We start from the raw sequence: 27,086 nt of genomic DNA on the forward strand, positions 1-27,086 counted from the left end.
ACTTCCTTTGTTTGCAAATCCGGAAGCCATGGCGTCTGCTGATCTGAGACACGAGCTGATCTGCTCCATCTGTATGAGCATTTATACAGATCCTGTAACCCTGAGATGTGGACACAACTTCTGCCGGGTCTGTATTGACGGAGTGGTGGATACAGAGGGCGGGTATGGAGAATATTCCTGTCCTGAATGCAGAGCAATATTTCAGAAGTGGCCTCCACTACAGAAGAACATAACTCTGTGTAATGTAGTGGAGAATTTCCTGTCTACCCATCCACATCAGGAGGAGATCACCGGGATCTACTGCACTTACTGTGTGGACTCTCCTGTATCTGCTGTTAGATCCTGTCTACACTGTGAGGCTTTTCTGTGCGATAAACACCTAAAAGTTCACATCAAAACAGCTGGAGATCACGTCCTCACTGATCCCAGCACTTCTCTCAAAACCAAAAAATGTTCCATCCATAGGAAGATCCTGGAATATTACTGCACTGAGGACGCTGCTTGTATCTGTGTGTCCTGCAGTTTAGTTGGAGAACATCGGGGACACCGGGTGGAGATGCTGGATGAGGCCTCTGAGAAGAAGAAGGAGAAACTGAGAAATATTCTCCAGAAACTGATCACAAAGAGAAAGAAGACTGAGGAAAGAGTCCAGAACCTGGAAGAACGAAGGAGAAAAGCTCAAGAAAGAGCAGCTGAAGAAACCAAGAGAGTCACTGCCCTGTTTATAGACATCAAGAGACGGGTGGACGACCTGGAGAAAAGGGCCCTGAGTGAGATCTCCATACGGGAAGAGCAGATGTCACTGTCACTGTCTGCTCTGATCCATCAGCTGGAGATAAAGAAGGACGAGCTGTCCAGGAAGATGAGGCACATTGAGGAGCTGTGTAACATGACGGATCCACTGACTGTCTTACAGGAACCGGACACCGGTGACTTGTGTGAGGAGGAGGGAAGGGATAAGGACACAGGAGGACATGATCGGTGTGCGGAGCTGATCTCACACATATCACACACATTATCTGCTATGATAAGAGATATAAATGTGATCTTCTATGTGCAGGATCCTGCAGACATATTACTGGATGTCAACACGGCTGGTAATAATCTCCTTATATCAGACGACCTGAAAACTGCGACCTGGACAAGAATAAGACAGAATCGTCCAGAAACAGCAGAGAGATTCCAGTATAATCAGGTGATGAGCAGGAGGGGATTTACCTCAGGACGACATTACTGGGATGTGGAGATCAGTAGATCAACTAACTGGATGGTGGGGATGTGTTATCCCAGTATAGACAGGAGGGGGCGTCAGTCATACTTTGGAAATAATAACAAGTCCTGGGGTTTATATAAAGGGCTGGTGTTTAATCAGTATTCAGTGATACATGACAGTAAAGTGATCGAGTTATCTCACGAGACCGCCAGTGATAAATACAGGATATGTCTGGATTATGAGGCCGGGCAGCTGTCCTTTTATGATCTGTGTGACCCCATCAGACACTTACACACCTTCACTGCCACCTTCACCGAACCTCTTTATGCTGCGTTATATGCCTGTAATGGTTCTATAAAGATATCAGGGGGAGCAGCTGTGAGGAAACATTATCAGAGGAAATCTACCCAGCGACTGATGACATCACAGGGAGCGGAATCTTCATGATTGGTGGAGCATTCAGCCAGTGGGAGGAGCTTCATGAACGGTCTGGTTACATCTAGTATTGTACATTCGATTTTAACAGCTCCATAATTGTTCTCGTTCTAATATTCAAATGATCTTTTTTGTTCACGATATATGGAGCTTACTTTTTATCTCCTTTTGTATTTTCTTTGTTTTTTTACTGATATCAGGGGAAAATATAAAGAAAAATAGAAAATACGTGTATATTTCTTTCATTTTATGATTTTTGATTATTATTTTTAGGACCAAAAAGTACTGCTAAAACATTTCAAATTGCTCTCCCCTTTCCTTAGAAATTATTTTTATATATTGGACATTTTTTTGATGGGACAGGGCTAGACATAGTGAATTCAACTGGCAGTGCCTTGTTTTTTAACTTTTTTTATTGATGCTTTTTTTTCTTATTTTTGTCTTAAAAAAACCTTTTTAGAGGCATTTTAACATATTAATACATTCTTTTTTTAGCTGATTTCCCTTGTAACTGGGGCTTGTATATTGGCTTCAGTTACAAGGAAATTTCAACCTCCTGGCTGTATAGCAGAGCTTACTGGTTTCCTGGGACCCAGTAGCTTCTGTTCCCTCCCTACAGCCAGTGATCACATGACCACAGGGTCTGGAGAAGGAAGCACTGTCAGTACTTCCTGATCTGTATACACAGTGCTAGTTCAGGTCTGCATATACAGAGATGGAGAAGGCAGACATGGTTGTGTCTTACAGCAGCTTCCTTCCCCCACAGCTGAACAATCTTATGAAAGCTGCTTAGGCTGCATTTACATTCTAGAATAAGGGATCAGCTCAGATGTATAAAGTCTATGGGTAGTCCAAATAAAGTTAAACTTTCTAAGAAATTTCTGTAATACACTTGTCAAAAGTAAAATTATATCAAAGGGAATCTGTCACCAAGTTTTTGCCTATTAATCTGAGAGCAGCATGATGTAAAGGCAGATACCCTGATTCAAGCTGTGTGTCACTTTCTGGGCTGCTTGTTGTATTTTTTTTTTTTAAATCACAGTTTTATTTGCAGGAGATTATCACTAGATGACAAGTTTCCACTGCTTCCATGTAGTACTACATATTTATGAGTTCTATATAATCCCACACCTACCACTGATTGGCAGCTTTCTGCCTATGCACAGTGTAGATGCCAATCAGTGGTGTGGATGGGGATATACAAAACTCAGCATTCAGAGAACTGCTAGATCTACAGCAGAGAGAAAGTTTATCAAAATTGCAGCAAGAAACCCAGGAAGTAGTACATCACTAAAATCATGGTCTCTGCCCCCAACATCATATTCCTCTTGGATGGGGTAGCAAAAACCAGGTGAGAGATTCCTTTACATAGAATTAACGTAGGTTGAATAAAGACCTAGGCCCATCAAGTTCAACCTTTCTCCCCCAATTGTACTCCCCATACCAACACTACACTAACTTACTGGAACTAGGCCTCACAAATGTATTACCATTTTTATTATTACAGCACTATTACAATTACAAATAAACCAGTTTATATTTTTTTAATTAGTTTTATTTTTGTTTTACTGTTATGGTATTACTAAACTCCCTGTACCTAAATCTGTTGATCCAGAAGAAGGCAAAAATCCCAGGACACATTCAGCCAATTTGCATCACAGGGAAAAATTCCTTCTTGGCCCCGAGAAAGGCGATCAGTCCAAGAACCCTGGCTCAAAAGTACTACTATAGGTGTAACATTTTGTCTAATTTAACTGTAGCCCACAATGTTATGTGTATCGAGGAAATCATCCAGCCCTTTTTTGAACGCTGTTATAGTATCTGCCATTAATACCTCTTGTGGTCGGGTATTCCACAGCCTGACTGCTCTGACTGTAAAGAACTCTTTCCTGTTTATGTGCCGGAATCGCCTTTCTTCCACCCATAATGAGTGCCCCCTGGTCCTTACTATGGTCTTTGGAAGGAATAAGTCATGTGCCAGTCCTTTGTACTGACCACACATATATTTATACATGTAAATGAGATCCCCCTCTGAGGCGTCGTTTTCCTAAGCTAAACAAGCTCAACTTTTCCAACCGCTCATCATATGAGAGGCCTCCATCCCTTGTAATATTCTAGTTGCCCGACTTTGAACTGACCCCCAAGTCCAGTATCAAATGCCTTCGTAAAGTCCAGATAAATCACATCAGCCGCATTACCAACATCCAGATTTGCACTTACCTCCTCATAGAACCCCAACATGTTGGTTAACCCCTTAAGCCCCGCGGGTGGTTTGCACGTTAATGACCGGGCCAATTTTTACAATTCTGACCACTGTCACTTTATGAGGTAATTACTCTCGAACGCTTCAACGGATCCCCCTGATTCTGAGATTGTTTTTTCGTGACATATTGTACTTCATGATTGTGGAAAAATTTCTTCGATATCACTTGCGTTTATTTGTGAAAAAAACGGAAATTTGGTGAAAATTTTGAAAATTTTGCAATTTTCAAAATTTGAATTTTTAAGCCCTGAAATCAGAGCGATATGTCACACAAAAGAGTTAATAAATAACATTTCCCACATGTCTACTTTACATCAGCACAATTTTGGAACCAAAATTTTTTTTTGTTAGGGAGCTATAAGGGTTAAAAGTTGACCAGCGATTTCTCATTTTTCCAACAAAATTTACAAAACCATTTTTTTAGGGACCACATCACATTTGAAGTCACTTTGAGAGGTCTTTATGACAGAAAATACCCAAAAGTGACACCATTCTAAAAACTGCACCCCTCAAGGTGCTCAAAACCACATTCAAGAACTTTATTAACCCTTCAGGTGCTTCACAGGAATTTTTTGAATGTGGAAGAAAAAAATGAACATTTAACTTTTTTCACAAAAATGTTAATTTAGACCCAATTTTTTCTATTTTCACAGGGGTAACAAGAAAAAATGGACCCCAAAATTTGTTGTGCAATTTCCCCTGGGCACGCAGATACCCAATATTTGGGGAAAAAATACTGTTTGGGCGCACGGCAGGGCTCGGAAGGGAAGGAGCGCTATTTGACTTTTTGATTGTAAAATTTGCTTGAATAATTAGCGGACGCCATGTTGTGTTTGGAGAGCCCATGTGTGCCCAAACATTGGAGCTCCCCCACAAGTGACCCCATTTTGGAAACTAGACCCCCCAAGGCACCTTTCTAGATGCATAGTGAGCACTTGGAACCCCCAGGTGCTTCACAAATTGATTCGTAACAATGAAAAAGTGAAAAAAAAAAACACTTTTTCATTTTTATGAATCAATTTGTGAAGCACCTGAGGGTTCCAAGTGCTCACAATGCATCTAGATAGGTGCCTTGGGGGGTCTAGTTTCCAAAATGGGGTCACTTGTGGGGGAGCTCCAATGTTTGGGCACACAGCGGCTCTCCAAACGCAACATGGTGTCGCTAACAATTTGAGCCGATTTTCCGTTAAATTTGTTAGAGGACACCATGTTGCATTTAGAGAGTCCCTGTGTGCCCAAACATTGGAGCTCCCCCACAAGTGACCCCATTTTGGAAACTAGACCCCCCAAGGCACCTATCTAGATGCATAGTGAGCACTTGGAACCCCCAGGTGCTTCACAAATTGATTCGTAACAATGAAAAAGTGAAAAAAAAAAACACTTTTTCATTTGTATGAATCAATTTGTGAAGCACCTGAGGGTTCCAAGTGCTCACTATGCATCTAGATAGGTGCCTTGGGTGGTCTAGTTTCCAAAATGGGGTCACTTGTGGGGGAGCTCCAATATTTGGGCACACAGCGGCTCTCTAAATGCAACATGGTGTCCGCTAACAAATTTAACGCAAAATTGGCTCAAATTGTTAGCGACACCATGTTGCGTTTGGAGAGCTGCTGTGTGCCCAAACATTGGAGCTCCCCCACAAGTGACCCCATTTTGGAAACTAGACCCCCCAAGGCACCTATCTAGATGCATAGTGAGCACTTGGAACCCCCAGGTGCTTCACAAATTGATTCGTAACAATGAAAAAGTGAAAAAAAAAACACTTTTTCATTTTTATGAATCAATTTGTGAAGCACCTGGGGGTTCCAACTGCTCACTATGCATCTAGATAGGTGCCTTGGGGGGTCTAGTTTCCAAAATGGGGTCACTTGTGGGAGAGCTCCAATGTTTGGGCACACAGGGACTCTCTAAATGCAACATGGTATCCGCTAACAAATTGAATGGAAAATCGGCTCAAATTGTTAGCGGACACCACATTGCGTTTGGAGAGCTTCTCTGTGCCCAAACTTTGGAGCTCCCCCACAAGTGACCCCATTTTGGAAACTAGACCCCCCAAGGCACCTTTCTAGATGCATAGTGAGCACTTGGAACCCCCAGGTGCTTCACAAATTGATTCGTAATAATGAAAAAGTGAAAAAAAAAAACACTTTTTCATTTTTACGAATCAATTTGTGAAGCACCTAGGGGTTCCAAGTGCTCACTATGCATCTAGATAGGTGCCTTGGGGGGTCTAGTTTCCAAAATGGGGTCACTTGTGGGGGAGCTCCAATGTTTGGGCACACAGGGACTCTCTAAATGCAACATGGTATCCGCTAACAAATTGAATGGAAAATCGGCTCAAATTGTTAGCGGACGCCACATTGCGTTTGGAGAGCCCCTCTGTGCCCAAACTTTGGAGCTCCCCCACAAGTGACCCCATTTTGGAAACTAGACCCCCCAAGGCACCTTTCTAGATGCATAGTGAGCACTTGGAACCCCCAGGTGCTTCACAAATTGATTCGTAATAATGAAAAAGTGAAAAAAAAAACACTTTTTCATTTTTACGAATTAATTTGTGAAGCACCTAGGGGTTCCAAGTGCTCACTATGCATCTAGATAGGTGCCTTGGGGGGTCTAGTTTCCAAAATGGGGTCACTTGTGGAGGAGCTCCAATGTTTGGGCACACAGGGACTCTCCAAATGCAACATGATATCCGCTAACAATTTGAGCCGACAATTTGTTAGCGGATATCATGTTGCATTTGGAGAGTCCCTGTGTGCCCAAACATTGGAGCTCCCCCACAAGTGACCCCATTTTGGAAACTAGACCCCCCAAGGCACCTATCTAGATTCATAGTGAGCACTTAGAACCCCAGGTGCTTCACAAATTGATTCATAAAAATGAAAAAGTGTTGTTTTTTTTCACTTTTTCATTTTTACGAATCAATTTGTGAAGCACCTGGGGGTTCCAAGTGCTCACTATGCATCTAGAAAGGTGCCTTGGGGGGTCTAGTTTCCAAAATGGGGTCACTTGTGGGGGAGCTCCAAAGATTGGGCACAGAGGGGCTCTCCAAACGCAATGTGGCGTCCGCTAACAATTTGAGCCGATTTTCCATTCAATTTGTTAGCGGATACCATGTTGCATTTAGAGAGTCCCTGTGTGCCCAAACATTGGAGCTCCCCCACAAGTGACCCCATTTTGGAAACTAGACCCCCCAAGGCACCTATCTAGATGCATAGTGAGCACTTGGAACCCCTAGGTGCTTCACAAATTAATTCATAAAAATGAAAAAGTGTTTTATTTTCACTTTTTCATTTTTACGAATCAATTTGTGAAGCACCTGGGGGTTCTAAGTGCTCACTATGCATCTAGATAGGTGCCTTGGGGGGTCTAGTTTCCAAAATGGGGTCAGTTGTGGGGGAGCTCCAATGTTTGGACACACAGGGGCTCTCCAAACGCAACATGGCGTCCGCTAACAATTTGAGCCGATTTTCCATTCAATTTGTTAGCGGACACCATGTCGCGTTTGGAGAGCCCGTGATGTGCCTAAACAGTGGAGCTCCACCACAAGTGTCCCCATTTTGGAAACTATACCCCTCAAAGATTTTATTAAGGTGTATAGTGAACATTTTGAACCCAGAGGTACGGCACATTATTTGTTTACGTTAGGTCATCATATTGAATAAGTTTTCATTATTCTTGAGCGCAAGTGCTCGCTACTTGAGTTTGCATCGGGTACTCAGGTATGCACCATGTACAGCGTGTGCTCGAGTGACATGCTCGAGTCCCTGCTCCGCATGTTTCACGGTTATTAGACACCCAAAAAAAAACATGCGGGGATCGCTCGTGCATGGCAGGCAATCCCCGTAAAGTTTTTTGGCCGCGAAGCATATGGGGCAGAGACTCGAGCATGTCACTCAAATACCCACGATACTAAATGCATACCAGAGCACCCGATGCAAACTCAAGTAGCGAGCACTTGCTCTCAACACTAGTCGCCATATCGTCATCTTTTTTTCTTACTTTTGAAAAAAATCCCAACCCCAGCCCTAACCCTAGCACAACCCTAGCCCCAGCACAACCCTAGCCCCAGCACAACCCTAGCCCCAGCACAACCCTAGCCCCAGCAGAACCCTAGCCCCAAACCCAGCCCTAACCCTAGCCCAATCCTAACTCAAGAGTTTATTTTTGACGCCGTTCCTTGTGCGGTATAAGTGATTAGACGACTTTATTCTTCGGGTCGGTGTGATTACAGCAATGCCAGAATCATATGGGGTTTTTATGACTGACAGCTGTCACACACTAAAAGACGCATTTTTTGTAAAATCTAGTTTTTGCATCGCCATATTTTGAGAGCTATAATTTTTCCAGATTTTGGCAGACAGTCATGTGACGGCTCGTTTTTTGCGGGATGACTTGACGTTGTTATTGGTGCCATTTTCAGGCACGTGACATTTTTTGATCGCTTTCTATTCCGATTTTTGGGAGGCAGAATAAACAAAAACCAACAATTCAGGAATTGTTTTTTTTTTTTTTTTTTATTCTGTTCCGCGTGTGGTAAAATTGATGAGGCAGCTTTACTCTTCGGGTCAGTACGTTTACAGCGGTACCACATTTGTATCATTTTTCTATGTTTTGGCGCTTATACACAATAAAAGCTATTTTATAGAAAAAAATATTTTTTAGTATCGCTTTATTCTGAGGGCTATAACTTTTTTATTTTTCGGCTGATGGAGCTATATGGCTGCTTGTTTTTTGCGGGACGAGATGACGTTTTCAGCGGTATCATTTTTATTTATATGCGTCTTTTTGATCGCGTGTTATTCCACTTTTTGTTTGGCGGTATGGTGATAAAGCATTGTTTTTTGCTTGTTTTTTTTTTTTTTTTTTTTACCGTGTTCACTGAAGGGGTTAACTAGTGGGACAGTTTTATAGGTCAGGTTGTTCCGGACGCGGCGATACCAAATATGTGTACTTTTATTGGTTTTTTTTTATTTTTTTTATAATAATATTTATTGATGGGTACATTATATTTTTATTTTTGGTGTATTATTTTTTTTATTTTTTTATAATATTTTTGCACATTTTTTTTTTTTTTTTTTTTCCACTTTCACACAGTTTATACACTTTATTACTTTGTCCCACTCTGGGACTTTCACTTTTTTTTTTCTGATCGCCTGCATGGCACAGGAATGGAGCACCATCCCTATGCCATGAAGGCTGTCAGAAGTGCACAGTGTGAAGATTGCTTGGAGATGCACTGCGCATGTCCAAGCAATCTTCCTGCTCTCTGGTGACCCGGATGTTGTCATGACGACATCGGGTCGTCATGGCAACACCCGGGAAGCCTTTGCAGACTGCGCTGGAAGCCGGAAGAGGAGGTGAGTATCGCCGATCACCTCCCCTTGCCCCCGCAATGCCGCGATCGACTTCGATCGACTTCGATCGCAGCATCGCGGGGGTTAATGTGCTGGGAGCGGTGCGTGACCGCTCCCTGCACATAGTACCGGGTGTCAGCTGTGACAATCAGCTGACACCCGGCGGCGATCGCGCCCGCACAGCCTGTGTGCGCGCGCGATCGCGATGACGTACTAATACGGGTCTGGCTCTTAAGTCCCAGGGCACAGACGCGTATTAGTACGTCAGATGTTATTAAGGGGTTAAACACGACCTATTCTTCATGAATCCGTGCTGATTATCATTCATTATATTATTCTCTGCAATATAATTCTGCAGGTTATCCCTTATGATGCCCTAAAAAACTTTGCACACTACTGATGTTAGACTTACCGGGTGGTAGTTACCTGGATCCACCTTCTTACCTTTCTTAAATATCTGTACCACATCAGTGATCCTACAATCCTGTGGCACTACCCCTGTTACAAGAGAGTTTAAGAATACGAGATACAGCGGTTTATCAATTACTGAGCTCAATTCCCTCAGTATCCGTGGATGAATACCATCTGGTCCATGGGATTTGTCAATGTTTAATTTGTTCAGGCGTACTTCTTTTTGTGTTAAACTAGTTATATCAGGTGGTGAACTTTGATTTTTGCCCTGTTGAAAGATCCCTGGAAGAGACTTATTGTTGGTGAACACGGATGAAAATTGTCTGTTTAATATCTCAGCCTTTTCTTTGTCCTCTATAATTATCTTATTATTATCGTATTTTAAGGGGCCGATACCATCTGATTTTCTCTTTTTGGAATTGATGTATGTATAAAAATTTTGTGGATTTAATTTAATGTCTCTGGCGATTTGTTGCTCTGTAGATAATTTTGCTAGCTTGATTTCTTTTTTACATTTCTTATTTAGGTCTTTATACTCCTGAAATGCTATTTCTGTGTTCTCGGCCTTCAAGATTTTGAATGCCCTTTGTTCATTCTTATTAAACTTTGTACAGTCTTATTTATCCACTAGATGGTGGCCCGATTCTAACGCATCGGGTATTCTAGAATATGTATGCGGCCGACCGGGCGCAATCAGCAGAGCGGTGTTTAAATTTGGCGCCAAAATCGCTGATTGGTCGCGGCCGGCAACCGCGACCAATCAGCAAAGCGGTGTTTAAATTTGACGGCAACATCGGTGATTGGTCGCAGGCGGCGGCCGCGACCAATCAGCAAACCGTGTTAGTGAGGACTCGAGAGCGTGTTTAAATTTGGCACCAAAATCGGTGATTGGTCACGGCCGGCGGTCGCGACTAATCAGCAGAATCTGCAGCAGCAGAAGCATCCCGACCGGCGGCGCCGCTCTCCGGTTCTCCGTTCACACTTGCCGTCGGGAGATCAGCGGGCCAAGCCGCTGATCTCCCGACGTTAGCCGCATGGAGGTCAGCGGCGGGGTAGTTCTGCTGCTAGCGCTGCTCATCTCCCGGCTGCATCGCCGCTGACCTCCGTCCGGCAGATGAGCCGCTAACGGTCACCATCTTTTTTCTGAAATCCCGCGTCGCTGATTGGCCGCGGCCGGACCAATGAGCGACGCGGGATTTCCTGGACAGACAGCGGCCGGACCAATGAGCGACGTGGGATTTACTGGACAGACAGACAGACGGGATAAGACAATTATATATATAGACTAGATGGTGGCCCGATTCTAACGCATCGGGTATTCTAGAATAGGTATGCGAACGACCGGGCGCAATCAGCAGAGCGGTATTTAAATTTGGCGCCAAAATCGCAGATTGGTCGCGGCCGGCCACCACGACCAATCAGCGAAGCGGTGTTTAAATTTGCCGGCCATCTCGCTGATTGGTCGCGGCCGGCCACCGCGACCAATCAGCAGAGCGGCGTTTAAATTTGCCGCCCATCTCGCTGATTGGTCGCGGTCGGCCACCGCGCCCAATCAGCAGAGCGACGTTTAAATTTGCAGCCTATTTCGATGATTGGTCGCGTCCGGCGACCGCGACCAATCAGCAGAGCGGCGTTTAAATTTGCCGCCGATATCGCTGATTGGTCGCGGTGGTCGGCCACAACCAATCAGCAGAGCGGCATTTAAATTTGCCGCCCATCTCGATCATCGGTCGCGGCCGGCCACCGCGACCAATTAGCAGAGCGGCGTTTAAATTTGCCGGCCGTCTCGCTGATTGATCGCGGTAGCAGGCCACTGCGACCAATCAGCAGAGCGGCGTTTAAATTTGCCGCCCATCTCGCTGATTGGTCGCAGCCGGCAACCGCGACCAAACAGCAGAGCGGCGTTTAAATTTGCCGCCCATCTCGCTGATTGGTCACGGCCGGCCACCGCGACCAATCAGCACAGTGGCGTTTACATTTGCCGCCCATCTCGCTGATTGGTCGCGGTCGGTCGGCCACCGCGACCAATCAGCAGAGCGGCATTTAAATTTGCCGCCCATCTCGCTCATTGGTCGCCGTGGCCACCGCGACCAATCAGCAGAGCGGTGTTTAAATTTGCCGCCCATCTCGCTGATTGGTCGCGGCCGGCCACCGCGACCAATCAGCAGAGCGGCGTTTAAATTTGCCGCCCATCTCGCTGATTGGTCGCGGTCGGCCGGCCGCCGCGACCAATCAGGAGAGCGGCGTTTAAATTTGCCGCCCATCTCGCTGATTGGTTGCAGTGGCCGGCCGCGACCAATCAGCGTCGTATTAGTGTGGGCCCGGGAGCGGCGCTGCTTGTGCGGCTCCGTATTAGCGAGGACCGGGGAGCGGCGCTGCCTGTGCGGCTCCTTCTGCTGCGAGAAGCCGGGAGATGAGCGGCTGCTCGCAGCAGAAGCATCCCGACCGGCGGCGCCGCTCCTCGGTCCTCCGTTCACACTTGATGTCGGGAGATCAACGGGCCAAGCCGCTGATCTTCCGACGTTAGCCGCATGGAGGTCAACGGCACCGGTCGGGGTAGTTGTGCTGCTAGCTCATCTCCCCGCTGCATCGCCGCTGACCTCCGTCCGCCAAATGAACCGCTAACGGCCGCCATCTTTTTTCAGAAATCCCGCGGCGCTGATTGGCCGCTGCCGGACCAATGAGCGACGCGGGATTTCCAGGACAGACAGACAGACAGACGGGATAAGACAATTATATAGTAGACTAGATGGTGGCCCGATTCTAAAGCATCGGGTATTCTAGAATATGTATGCGGCCGACCGAGCGCAATCAGCAGAACGTTGTTTAAATTTGGCGCCAAAATCGCTGATTGCTCGCGGCCAGCAACTGCGACCAATTAGCAAAGTGGGGTTTAAATTTGGCGCCACTACTGCTGATTGGTCATGGCCGGCAACTGTGACCAATCAGCAGAGCGGGGTTTAAATTTGGCGCCAATACTGCTGATTGGTTGCGGACGGCAAACGCGACTAATCAGCAGAGCGGTGTTTAAATTTGGCGCCAATACTTCTGATTGATGTCGGCCGGCAACCGCGACCAATCAGCAGAGCGGGGTTTAAATTTGGCGCCAATAATGTTGATTAGTTGCGGTTGCCAACCGCGACCAATCAGCAGAGCGGGGATTAAATTTGGCGCCAATAATGTTGAATAGTTGCGGTTGCCAACCGCGACCAATCAGCAGAGCGTTGTTTAAATTTGGCGCCAATCTCGCTGATTGGACGCGTCTAGCGTCCGCGACCAATCATCACAGTAGTGTTTAAATGTGGCGGCAAGATCGGTGATTGGTCGCGGCCGCTATTTAAATGTGGCGCCCAAATCGGTGATTGGTCGCGGGCAGCGGCCGCGACCAATCAGCAGAGCGGTGTTTAACTTTAGCGCCAAGATCACTTATTGGTCACATGCGGAGAGCGCGACCAATCAGCGAATCGTATTGTTGAGGACCGGGGAGCGGAATCGTATTAGTGAGGACCGGGGAGCGCCGCTGCCTGTGCGGCTACTTCCACTGCGAGAAGCCGGGAGATGAGCGACTGGTCGCAGCAGAAGTATCCCGACCCGCAGCGCCGCTTCCCGTTCTTCCCTTCACACCCTAGCCACTGATGTCCCCACAGTATCCGCATGGTATTACTAAGGTCCGGACATTTGTGTTAAAAATCGCTGATTGGTCGCTGGCGCTGCCCGCGACCAATCACCGATTTGGGCGCCAAATTTAAATATCGGCCGCGACCAATCAGTACATCGGTGTTTAAATGTGGAGCCAAGATCGGTGATTGGTCGCGGCCGCTATTTAAATGTGGCGCCCAAATCGGTGATTGGTCGCGGGCAGCGGCCGCGACCAATCAGCAGAGCGGTGTTTAACTTTAGCGCCAAGATCACTTATTGGTCGCATGCGGAGAGCGCGACCAATCAGCGAATCGTATTGTTGAGGACCGGGGAGCGGAATCGTATTAGTGAGGACCGGGGAGCGCCGCTGCCTGTGCGGCTACTTCCACTGCGAGAAGCCGGGAGATGAGCGACTGGTCGCAGCAGAAGTATCCCGACCCGCAGCGCCGCTTCCCGTTCTTCCCTTCACACCCTAGCCACTGATGTCCCCACAGTATCCGCATGGTATTACTAAGGTCCGGACATTTGTGTTAAAAATCGCTGATTGGTCGCTGGCGCTGCCCGCGACCAATCACCGATTTGGGCGCCAAATTTAAATATCGGCCGCGACCAATCAGTACATCGGTGTTTAAATGTGGAGCCAAGATCGGTGATTGGTCATGGCCGATATTTAAATTTGGCACCCAAATAGGTGATTGGTCGCGTGCAGCGTCCGCGACCAATCAGCACAGTCACAGTAGTGTTTAACTTTTGCGGAAAGATCAGTGATTGGTCGCGGGCCAAGGCCGCGACCAATCACCGATTTGTGCGGCACATTTAAATAGCGGCCGGGTTCTCGCAGCGGAAGTATCCGCACAGGCAGCGCCGCTGACATCCATGCGGCTAGGGTGTGAAGGGAGGACCGGGGAGCGGCGCTGACATCCAATTGGTCGCGGCCGCTATTTAAATGTGCCGCACAAATCGGTGATTGGTCGCGGTCTTGGCCCGCGACCAATCACTGATCTTGCCGCAAAGTTAAACACTACTGTGCTGATTGGTCGCGGACGCTGCCCGCGACCAATCACCGATTTGGGCGCCAAATTTAAATATCGGCCGCGACCAATCACCGATCTTGCCAAAATCGGTGATTGGTCGCGCCCAGCGTCGGCGACCAATCAGCACAGCGGTGTTTAAATGTGGAGCCAAGATCGGTGATTGGTTGCGGCCGATATTTAAATTTGGCGCCCAAATCGGTGATTGGTCGCGGGCAGCGTCTGCGACCAATCAGCACAGTAGTGTTTAACTTTTGCGGCAAGGTCAGTGATTGGTCGGGTCCGAAGAGCGCGACCAATCATCGAATCGTCTTGGTGAGGACCGTGGAGCGGCGCTGCCTGTGCGGGTACTTCCGCTGTGAGAACCCGGGACATGAGCGGGCGCTCGCAGCAGAAGTATCCCGACCCGCAGCGCCGCTCCCCGGTCCTCCCTTCCGCATGGAGGTCAGCGGCGCCGGCGGTCCTTCCGCTGCTACCGGCCGGGAGATGAGCGCCTCGCGCAGCTCATCTCCCGGCTGCATCTCTGTCCCGCAGATGGGTCCGGCGGTCGAGGTCCTTCTGCTGGTACCGGCTGGGAGATGAGCTCATCTCCCGGCTGCATCGCTGCTGAGCTCCGTCCCGCAGATGAGCCGCTAACGGCCGCCATCTTTTTTCAGAAATCCCGCGGCGCTGATTGGCCGCTGCCGGACCAATGAGCGACGCGGGATTTCCTGGACAGAAAGACAGACAGACAGACAGACAGACGGGATAAGACGATTATATATATAGATGGTTTGTTTTTATTCCTGGATATTTTATTACCAGAGGGTATAAATTTTCTACAGGATTCTAGTAGTATTTTCTTAAACCTGCCCCATTTACGTTCGGTATCCCCAGTTACCATGGCATGGTCTCAGTCTACACGATTAAGCTCTTCCCTTAATTTGCTGAAATCAGCTTTCCTAAAGTTCTAGGTTTTTGCATTTCCTTTTGGAAATGTTTTATTAAATATTACATTTAAACTTACCATACTATGGTTGCTGTTTCCCAAATGCTCCCGGACCTGAAGATGAGCAAATTGAATTTTTTTTTAAATTTCTCATTAATTTAGATTTGCACGAAACACAAATGTTTTATGATTTAATGAGCCTAATGAAGGATCTGGTTATCGCTCTTCATATTTATATGTGTTGATTTTGGCCATAATTTTTGTAAAATCATCATAAAACATGATATGTTCGGGTAATCAGTCGGGTAATCTTCCTCAGAAACTTCTGGTCAAAGAATGGTTACAGTAAAATTGTATTAAAAATAGATTGGATTGCAGATTAGCAAATTTGGATTCACAGCAAAATATTTTTTTTTAGGATTTTATTTGTTTGATTTGTTTTTAGGGCTCAGAACAGTTAAAAAGTAAAAAAAAAAAAAAAAAACAGTAAACTTACATTGTCCCTTACCTGCTCTGGCGCCACAACTTCCCTTTGGTCCTCTGCTGGCTCTGGTCTTCATCTTCACTCTCTAGCTCTGACTAGGCCCTTCCTCTGCCTCCAGTCTTCATCTTCACTCTCCAGCTTTGACTAGGCCATTCCTCTGGTTCCTGTCTTCATCTTCACTCTCCAGCTCTGACTAGGCCCTTCCTCTGGTTCCAGTCTTCATCTTCACTCTCCAGCTTTGACTAGGCCATTCCTCTGGCTCCAGTCTTCATCTTCACTCTCCAGCTCTGACTAGGCCCTTCCTCTGGCTCCAGTCTTCATCTTCACTCTCCAGCTTTGACTAGGCCCTTCCTCTGGTTCCTGTCTTCATCTTCACTCTCCAGCTCTGACTAGGCCCTTCCTCTGGTTCCAGTCTTCATCTTCACTCTCCAGCTCTGACTAGGCCCTTCCTCTGGTTCCTGTCTCCATCTTCACTCTCCAGCTCTGACTAGGCCCTTCCTCTGGCTCCAGTCTTCATCTTCACTCTCCAGCTCTGACTAGGCCCTTCCTCTGGTTCCTGTCTTCATCTTCACTCCCCAGCTTTGACTAGGCTCTTCCTCTGGCTCCAGTCTTCATCTTCACTCTCCAGCTTTGACTAGGCCCTTCCTCTGGCTCCAGTCTTCATCTTCACTCTCCAGCTCTGACTAGGCCCTTCCTCTGGTTCCTGTCTCCATCTTCACTCTCCAGCTCTGACTAGGCCCTTCCTCTGGCTCCAGTCTTCATCTTCACTCTCCAGCTCTGACTAGGCCCTTCCTCTGGTTCCTGTCTTCATCTTCACTCCCCAGCTTTGACTAGGCTCTTCCTCTGGCTCCAGTCTTCATCTTCACTCTCCAGCTTTGACTAGGCCCTTCCTCTGGTTCCTGTCTTCATCTTCACTCTCCAGCTCTGACTAGGCCCTTCCTCTGGTTCCTGTCTTCATCTTTACTCTCTAGCTCTGACTAGGCCACAAGTGACGTCAAGATATACACTTCACACAATCAGTCCAGATCAGGCCACCAGTCTCGTCCAATAGAAAAGCAGCTTTCCCATGTGAGGTGTTTTACTATTGGAGGAGGCAGATGGCCTGATCTGGTCACATGACTCTGCACCGGCAGCCATTTTATAGACAGACTTGCTGTACTGTCTGTGAGGAAAACGGCACGAACAAGAGAAAGTGTCCGAACCTTCAATGTCTGGTATTAGACCTCAGCAGCTTTCACGTGAGACCAGACACCTAAAGAGGGCGCTGTAATAGATTTTTATTTTCTAATAACAACCAGTGTAAGAATTTATCAATGTGTAAGTCTGTATGATGTCAGCTAGAGAGATGAGACCGGGGCTCGGCTTCTCAATGACCAAAATGGCCGCTGCAGAGACGTGGGGAGAATGGTGGAAAGTCTGACTCGTGCCTTCCCGGCCTCTCTATTGGTGTGGGAAGGCTCGGCACAAGTGACGACTATTCTGTGCCCATCTGGGGACAGAGAACACACAGGAGAGGTGCGGTTTAGTCTTTCCACAGTCTTCCTCATGATTCTGCAGCGGCCATTTTGGTCTCAGAGAAACAGATCACCGTCCTCCTATTATATTACATCGCTGCTCTTTTGTATCTATGTGTTGTTAGATCTGTTGCTGCGTCTGATGGAGAGTCCTATATTGCTGTTTATCTTCATGTCTTCGGTTTGTGTCGGCCATTAAAAGGTTTTATATCAAATTCAAATTAAAAGAAACTTTATTGCCAAATATACATTAACATTGCCAAAAAAAAGTGGGGAAACGAGGAACTGAGGGCTGAGGATTCTGGGAATGAGAGACAAAGGCATAGAAATCCATAGCATATCCGTCTATGGCCACGTTCACACGTTCAGTATTTGGTCAGTATTTCACATCAGTATTTGTAAGAAAAAATCAGGATTGGGTGAGAAATACAGAAGTGGTGACGAGTTTCTATTATATTTTTCCTGATTGTTCCTCTCCTGGTTTTGCCTACAAATACTGATGTAAAATACTGTCCAAATATTGAATGTGTGAACGTGGCCTATGGCACGCGCTCTCATATTGTGCTGCTATGTCCACCGCGCTTTCGTCTTCACCCAATAAGATATAGTTTCTCTTCCTCCTCAATGGAGTTGAAGTCTGAGAAGAGATCGGAGAGTCTCCTGAAATGATTGTCCCTCACTGCTGAGTATTTGGTGCAGTGTAGCATCCTGAACCGCCTCCAGGTTGCAGTGTGGGCACAGGTAGATCGCCCTTGGCTTATAGGCCTTCCTGTGCCGCCAGTATTTAATGTCTGGACTGTGGTCACTTATCTACATTATTATTGTGTTTCTGCTGCCACCTAGTGGATGCAGAGCAGATTCACTGAGATTGTAATTATAATGTCAGGATCTTCATTCCTGATACACCACAGGCGCCATTGTACAAAGCTCAGATGAAGATTTTATCAATATTCCAAAGTAATTTTTCTTTCAGCTGAATAGAAAATTTTAGAAACTCAAACTCTATTTTTGCAGTTGTGGCTATGAGTGATCCTCAGAAGGTCAGTACACCTGCTGCCACCTAGTGGACGCAGAGCAGATTCACAGACAAATTTACTAATTTACAAATTTACTAAAAATGTCATTCCTAACCGATGCTGATGCATGTTATGTTTTGTGTATCTAAGATGGTAAAAATATGCGCGGGAGATGTTGCACATGTAATTTTGTGCAGTTGCTTTGCTTTGATTAGACATGAGTTGGCTCCACTGTTCAGTCAAAATCTCCCTGGAAAACCCAAACGAGAAAATATAATCATTAGAGCATCTACAACCTTATCGGCTCGTTTGGAAACAGGTCCACAGCTGTCACGCAAGGTAAGGGAAGGAACAAGTGTACAACGACAGGAAGAGGGGGAAGGAAGCCCAGCAACTAGGGAAAGGGGGACTGGAGACCCTTAGGCAGATCTAATATCACCCTGCCTACCTATCATCCCTATATAGGTCCCGCACCTATCGCCGAGCAGGACCCTAATCCCTAAATGTCCCTAGAGCTAGGCCCTAGGTAGGGAGAGGACAGCGTGAGCACTAGTCAGGTCCCACTACAACTAAAGACAACAAGGTAGACAAACGAAGGGGATACACTTAGCAGCTTGAGCAGACACCAGAGAGATGACGACAACTGTCCTCCAAGGGCACAAAAGAAGAAACTACCCGACTACTAGTACTCTAAGCCTGGACAGAGAAACATAGAACCATCACTGGCGACTCTCTGGAGAGACTGAAGGTATTAAAACATCCAGCAAGGGTGTGTCAATTAGCAGCAGAAGATGGAGGATACTGCTGGGTCTTAGAGAGAGCAGGATATCACTACAGAGATGGAAAGATCAAGAAGGTGCCTGCAGAGCCAATCGCAAGGATATTCTACAGCTGGATCCAGGACGACTGTCTGTCACACCTGACACGCCCGTGACAACAGCTTTTGCAGATCAAGCAGCATAGTCAATAACTGTAAGAATAACCTGATAAGCATTGCAAGTGGCCCAGTGATACTAATAGCTGCTTGCAAGAAAGGCTCATTCATCACTGGAAGTGGAATCAATGGGGTTTTATAGATATCCCCAATCTTTCCAACTCTTTCACAAATTGTGGAGATCGACAATAATTGGCTAAGTCAAGAGAAAATTCATGAGCAATTCTAAATCATTCCAGAATGGATAAGGATCAACCAGAAGCTTCTCAAAGTCCTATAACCTTTGTGTGTTGGTGGGGAGAGTTTCCTTATACAACTTTCCCTGGTCCCAGTACACTCTTTCCTTGTCAGAGCCAGCGGGAGGTGGTCTACAAGACACCTCAGCTTCTCCACTCTCCCTTGTGGGTTCTAATTGGAGGCTTTTGAGGAGACTCCCGAGTAATATTAGAGCTTTCATTTTCTGGTAGTTTTGTCTGGGATATATCCGCCAGTACCTGGGGTGGAATCTTAACCTCCTAACAGCAAGTCACTTCTACAACATAAGTACATTCCTCAACATCTATTCCATGCAGGCCCAGTGCATTATACATTAGGACATCAAATCAGTTATTCTCCATCCTAATTAGTACATTTCACACAAAACCTCAGGTAGGTCACTTGCTTAAATTGTATTTATGACAACCACTTGCAATGAAGGAACATTTTAGGACACCATACTACCCAGGACAGTGCCCAGCGACACTTTGGTAAGGATAGTCTATGATACTCCCACGTCCCTCAGTCCTTTTTCTGCTACTCACTCCAGATGCACACAGACCATACATACGGTGGGGCTGACTCCCTCCAACTCCTGCTACAGACATATCTTTTTCTGGAAGTATATCCCTAAAGGTCACCATCTCTGGACGCACAAGAGTTACTTCTACTTTTGTGTCTCTGAGCTCAAACATAACTGTATTGCACATGGTGACAAATTGAGAGTTATCATTATTCCTCACTTCAGGTCCAGCCACAAATAGGGCAGAAGTTCAGGACCCAGAAGGCTTTGCGGTCTATTGGAACTTTTTTTTCCTGTTAGGAGAAAAGACACTAACATGTCCCACCATGTTACACATAAAACATCGGCTTTTATAAACTAAAGAGTCATTGGGACCCAGGAGAAGTAGATGTAGTAGGCCCCGGTGATTATCTGGAAGAAGAGGGTCTCAACTGGCTTACTTCACTTTCAGCTTAATCTCAATGGCTTCCTAGCTTCTGGCATCCTGTTGGCAACATAAGAGTCCACAATCTTTGCAGCTTGATCAGCAGTTTTATGTTTTCGTTTGCATAAAACATTTTGTATATCTACTGGACAGATGTGAAGAAAGTGATCCTTGACCATGAGATCCTCTAGTTCCTCAAAGCTGGTAACTGAAAGTCTTCGGGTATATTGGCGGAGAGTGATCTTCAAGTTGCTCACGATTCTTTAATTGATCCCCGCTGTGGACTCTGACATTTTTTCTGATACACTCCTGAGGTGAGGTTATACGTGACTCGCCCAGGGGGATATGGGGGAGACTCGGTACCCGGGCCTTGACCTTCTGTGGGATGTCACGGCAGTTGGCTCCCGGGCCCTTACCCTGGGGTCACTCTTTAAAAGGGGTTTGTTACTTGAAGGGATGAATAACAGTTTTGTCTCGTGACACCACCTGTGGCTCCTGGTAATGGGTACCAGCGCTGCTGCAGACCTCCGGGGGTGATGGGATGGCAGCTGAGATGCTTCTGCTCCCCACAGGCGGAGTGGGCCCCCGGGGCAGGGTTGCTGGAAGGGATGCAGGTGAGAGGTGGCCTGGTTGGGTCAGGGGGAATGACGGACACGCACACAGGGGATTCGCTTCAGTACCTTTACTGGTGTAAACGGCAGGTATGGTCCAGCGTACTTAGTAGGAAGGGTGCACTTCTGGACTCTCCCCAGTGAGTGGGTAGTAGGCCTCCTGATCCGTTTCTTCCTCTCTCTAAAGCTCCTGACCAGCCTGGAACTAGGCCTAGCTTCTGTTTCACTTTCTCACCTGTCTGCTTGGTAGTAGAACTTTTCTCTGGTTACCACTATCCCTGGACGCTGGGGCCTTCGTGGTTCCTAGTTCCGTAAATGTTTATAGCTTCAGGTTGACCAGGGGTCTTGAATCCTCCTGGTATACAGGTTGTTCCTACTGGGCGTAGAGAATCCTGTAGGCGCGGACCCGGTGTCCGGTTTGTGTTCTGGGGTGAGCCTAAGATGCTCCTCTGCCCCCTTAACTCCTCTCTCCTCTCCTTGCCTCCGGGCACGCTCTAGGCCCTCAGGCTTCAGCACGTGCTTTGGGCCCTGGCTTGCCCTCAGCACAGCAGCACAACAGGTGCTGCCTCTTCACTGATCTCAAGTGCCAGCACACTCTACCTACCTAACTCCACCCTCCTGTATATATATCCCTAACAGACTCCCTCTGGTGGTATGAGGTGGAAGGGTGGAGGTGTCTGTTATGTAATGAGGGCCTCTTGTGGAGAAGTCCGTCCATGCACCCTTTGGGGTTCTGTGGTACCTGTAATAGCAGGGTGCCACATACGTTCTGTCCAATTGTGTCATTGTGCCCATCTAGGTCTGGCTGAGGTAAATGGTGTCGCCTGCAGGTTTTTCAAGCCGCAAAAGAAAAGTATAAGGCATCTCGAGCTGGAACTCTTGGACTGATGGTCTGCAGCGTCTCTTTCGGCCTGGGCAGCCTGTCTCTTGACATACTGCATACGTTTGTGCTTCAATTAGCATCCCTGTCCAAGTGAAGAAAAGATCATCTATGAATCTCTTATAGAATAGGATGTGGCCCATCAGGAGGAGGGACTGCTCAATGAAGAATACATATCCTAGTTTTTATTTCTAACATTTAATGCAATACTGTGAGGATTTGGTTAATAACGGATAGATTGTATTTTAAAGACATTTATTTTTAAAGGCGATTGCTTTTAATGTTCACAGTTTTTTCATTGTTTTAGTTAATCCTTTTCATATGTAACTCTGAATTGTAACGTCACCAATGACCCCTATGAAGGTCAGAGGTGACATCCTGTTTAAATGTACCCGATGAAGGAGTTGGATCAACTCCGAAACGCGTTAGTTTCAACAAAATGTAGGAAATCCACAAGGAGCGCCCACACATTGTCGCAATTTTTCTTTACTTTGAGGTTTCCTTCCATTCCCAGCACTCACATGTCCTGGAATCAGTGGCTGGAGCTGCAGTCAACTATTGTGGATCTGCTTATACTCCTTCCTGTGTTGTGCCTTCCTTGCACAACCTTACCAGGTGAGCAGCCTTTCTATTACACACCGAATCACATGGTTTATTGATCTACACAATGAGCAGTTTTCTTCTTTTTATATCATTGAAAATAAAAGTTTTCATTTGTATGTTGTGCAATGTAACGTGCCAGAACATGTCCGATAACACACCTTCAATTACTTTTCTTACAAATCCAGAAGCCATGGCGTCTGCTCATCTCAGAGACGAGCTGATCTGCTCCATCTGTATGAACATTTATACAGATCCCGTAACCCTGAGATGTGGACACAACTTCTGCTGGGTCTGTATTAATGGAGTGCAGGATACAGAGGGCGGGTATGGAGTTTATACCTGTCCTGAATGCAGAGCAACATTTCAGAAGTGGCCTCCACTACAGAGGAATACAACTCTGTGTAACGTAGTAGAGAATTTCCTGTCTACTCAGTCACATCAGAAGATCACCGGGATCTGCTGCACTTACTGTGTGGATTATTCTGTATCTGCTGTTAGATCCTGTCTACACTGTGAGGCTTCTCTGTGTGATAAACACCTAAAAGTTCACATCAAAACAGCTGGAGATCACGTCCTCACTGATCCCAGCACTTCTCTGAAAACCAGAAAATGTTCCATCCACCGGAAGATCCTGGAATATTACTGCACTGAGGACGCTGCTTGTGTCTGTGCTTCCTGCAGTTCAGTTGGAGAACATCGAGGACATCGGGTGGAGATGCTGGTTGAGGCCTCGGAGAAGAAAAAGAAGAAACTGAAAAATGTTCTCCAGAAACTGGTCACAAAGAGAGAAAAGACTGAAAAAACAGTCCAGAGTCTGGAGGAGCGCAGGAGTAAAGCTCAAGAACAAGCAGCTGGAGAAGCCGAGAGAGTCACTGCCCTGTTTATAGACATCAGGAGACGGGTGGACGAACTGGAGAAGAGTATCCTGAGTGAGATCTCCAGACAGGCAGAGCAGAAGTCACTGTCTGATGGGATCCAGAAGCTTGAAATAAAGAAGGACGAGCTGTCCTGGAAGATGAGACACATTGAGAAGCTGTGTAACATGACGGATCCACTGACTGTCTTACAGGAACCAGACACCGGTGACTTGTGTGATCCTGAGGAGGAGGAAGGTGATGAGACCACAGGAGGACATGATGGAGGTGATGAGGACACAGGGGGACATGATGGAGGTGATGAGGACACAGGAGGACATGATGGAGGTGATGAGGACACAGGAGGACATGATAGAGGTGATGAGGACACAGGAGGACATGATGGAGGTGATGAGGACACAGGGGGACATGATGGAGGTGATGAGGACACAGGAGGACATGATGGAGGTGATGAGGACACAGGGGGACATGATGGAGGTGATGAGGACACAGGAGGACATGATAGAGGTGATGAGGACACAGGAGGACATGATGGAGGTGATGAGGACACAGGGGGACTTGATGGAGGTGATGAGGACACAGGAGGACATGATGGAGGTGATGAGGACACAGGAGGACATGATAGAGGTGATGAGGACACAGGAGGACATGATGGAGGTGATGAGGACACAGGGGGACTTGATGGAGGTGATGAGGACACAGGAGGACATGATGGAGGTGATGAGGACACAGGGGGACATGATGGAGGTGATCGGGGTGCGAAGCTGATCGCACACACATTACACACATTATCCGATATAATAAGAGCTCTAAATGTGACCTTCTACGGGGAGGGTCCTGCAGACATATTACTGGATGTAAACACAGCTTGTAATAATCTCCTTATATCAGACGACCTGAAAACTGCGACCTGGACATGGAATATACCGAATCGTCCACAAACAAAGAAGAGATGCCAGCATGATCAGGTGATGAGCGGCAGGATATTTACCTCAGGACGACATTACTGGGATGTGGAGATCAGTGGATCAGGATGGTGGATCTTGGGGATGTGTTATCCGAGTATAGACAGGAGGGGGGATCAGTCACTCATTGGATATAATAACAAGTCTTGGGGTTTATATAAAGGGCGGTGGTTTAATCATTGTTCAGTGAGACATAACAGTAAAGTGATCCAGTTACCTCACAAGATCTCCAGTTATAGAGTCAGGATATGTCTGGATTATGAGGCTAGGCAACTGTCCTTTTATGAGCTGTGTGACCCCATCAGACACTTACATACCTTCACTGCCACCTTCACCGAGCCCCTTCATGCTGTGTTATATGTATGTAATAGTTCTATAAAGATATCAGGGGAAAAAAACTGTGAGAATCCATCATCATAGAAGAAATCTACCCAGAGCGTAGTGACATTACAGGGAGCAGAGTCTATGACTGGTGGAGCATTCAGCCAGTGGTTATGTCTAGTATTGTAAATCACTTTTAACATCTATAATTTTTTCTTGTTCAGATATTCAATTGATCTTTTTTTGCACAATATATGGGGCTTATTTTTTATGTCCTTTTTGTATTGCTTTTTCTTTTTTTTTACTGATATCAGGGAAAAATATAAAGAAAAATAGAAGATATGTGTACAGTATATTTCTCACATTGTGATTTTTTTATTTTTTTTACCACTACAAAGGGTCGCTAAAACCATTGTAAATTGCATTCCCCTTTCTGTAGAAAATATTTTTATATATTGAAATTTTTTTTGATGGCACGGGGCTAGACAAAGTGAATTAGACTGGCAGTGCTTCTTTTTTTAACTTTTTATTCCTACTTTTTTTCTTATTTTTGCTGTTATTTTTTTTAATTATTTTATACGCTGTGTCCCTCTGAAGGTCTTAAAAAAACTTTTGGGGGGGCATCTTAACATATTAATACATTCCTTTTTTAGATGATTTCTCTTATATTGGCTTCACTTACAAGAAAATATCTGCCTCCTGGCTGCATAGCAGAGCTGACTGGGTTTCCTGGGACCCAGCAGCTCCTGTTCCCTCCTTACACCCAGTGATCACATGACCATAGGGTCTGGAGGAGGAAGCACAGTCAGTACTTGCTGATCGGTATATACAGTACTAGTTGTTCAGAGCTATGTATACAGAGATGGAGAAGGTAAACATGGTAATAAACCATGTTTATCTTCTCTGTGGGAAGTCTGGCTGTGTCTTACAGCACCTTACCTACCCCACAGCTGTACAATATTGTGAAAGCTGCTTAGACTGCATTTACATTGTAGAATAAGTGTGGACTGTCCGGATGTACAGTATAAAGTCTATGGGCAAAAGTAAAATTGTATTAAAGGGAAGTTGTCACCAGGTATTTGCCAATTAATTTGAGAGCTCTATAATGTAGGGGCAGTGACCCTGATTCCAGCTATGTGTCACTTTCTGGGTGGCTTGCCGTATATAAAAAAAAATCACAGTCTTATCTGCAGGAGATTATCACTAGAGGACTAGTTTCTACTGCTTCCATGTAGTCCTCCATATTTATGAGCTCTATATAATCTCGCCATCTACCGCTGATTGCCAACTTTCTACCTATGCACAGTGTATGAAGAAAGCTGCCAATCAGGGGTATGGGCGGGGTTATACAGAGTTCAGCATTCAGAGAACTGCTAGGTCTGCAGCAGAGAAAACTGTGATTTTATCAAAATTGCAGCAAGCAACCCAGGAAGTGACAAATCGTTGAAATCATGGTTTCTGTCCCTATTTCATATGTCTCTCAGATGGGTTAGCAAGAGCATAGTGACAAATTCCTTTCAAGATGAGCAAACTGAATTTTTTTTTAAATTTCTCAGAAATTCTGATTCACACAAATGTTTTATGATTTAATGAGCGTCATGAAGAACTGGTTATCGCTCTTCCTGTTTATATGTGCTGTTTTTTGCCAGACATCACTTTTGTAAAATCGTCATAAAACATGACAACCTTACTTCAGTTCATTCAGTTGATCTTTCTCAGAAACTTCTGGTCACAGTAAAATTGTATTAAAAATAGATTGGATTGCAGATTAGTGAATTAATTTGAGGATAATAAAATTATCACAACAATTCAGATTCACCAGGAGCCTATTTTTTTAGGATTTTATTTGTTTGATTGTTTTTAGGGCTCAGAATAGTTTAAAAAAATTATACTTGCCTCATCCTGCCCTTCCTTGGGCTACGGTCTTCATCTTCACTCTCCAGCCCTGACTAGGCCCTTCTTCTGGCTCCGGTCTTCATCTTAACTCTCTAGCACTGACTAGGCCCCTCTTCTGGTTCCGGTCTTCATCTTCACTCTCCAGCACTGACTAGGCCCCTCTTCTGGTTCCGGTCTTCATCTTCACTCTCCAGCACTGAATAGGCCCCTCTTCTGGCTCCGGTCTTCATCTTCACTCTCTAGCACTGAATAGGCCCCTCTTCTGGCTCCGGTCTTCATCTTCACTCTCCAGCACTGACTAGGCCCTTCCTCTGGCTCCAGTCTTCATCTTCACTCTCCAGCACTGACTAGGCCACTCTTCTGGCACCAGTCTTCATCTTCACTCTCCAGCACGGACTAGGCCCTTCCTCTGGCTCCAATCTTCATCTTCACTCTGCAGAACTAACTAGGCCCTGTCTCTGGCTCCAGTCTTCATATTCACTCTCCAGACCTGACTAAGCCCTTCTTC

General features: G+C 46.0%; 1 protein-coding gene and 1 pseudogene across 1 annotated transcript; both read left to right on the forward strand.

The window, feature by feature from the left end:
- On the forward strand, positions 1-3,196 carry LOC141164745 (E3 ubiquitin-protein ligase TRIM39-like; annotated as a pseudogene).
- Positions 3,197-22,673: 19,477 nt separating this feature from the next.
- LOC141164746 (E3 ubiquitin/ISG15 ligase TRIM25-like) lies at positions 22,674-26,490 on the forward strand. Its single transcript, XM_073650258.1, has one exon. It carries the CDS (start codon positions 22,712-22,714, stop codon positions 24,779-24,781), a length of 2,070 nt encoding a protein of 689 aa, XP_073506359.1. The 5' UTR covers positions 22,674-22,711; the 3' UTR covers positions 24,782-26,490.
- Positions 26,491-27,086: the final 596 nt, after the last annotated feature.

Source organism: Phyllobates terribilis, unplaced genomic scaffold, assembly GCF_046119375.1.
Source record: "Phyllobates terribilis strain yellow unplaced genomic scaffold, ASM4611937v1 Scaffold_10__3_contigs__length_209671492, whole genome shotgun sequence".
Classification (NCBI taxonomy): Eukaryota; Metazoa; Chordata; class Amphibia; order Anura; family Dendrobatidae; genus Phyllobates; species Phyllobates terribilis.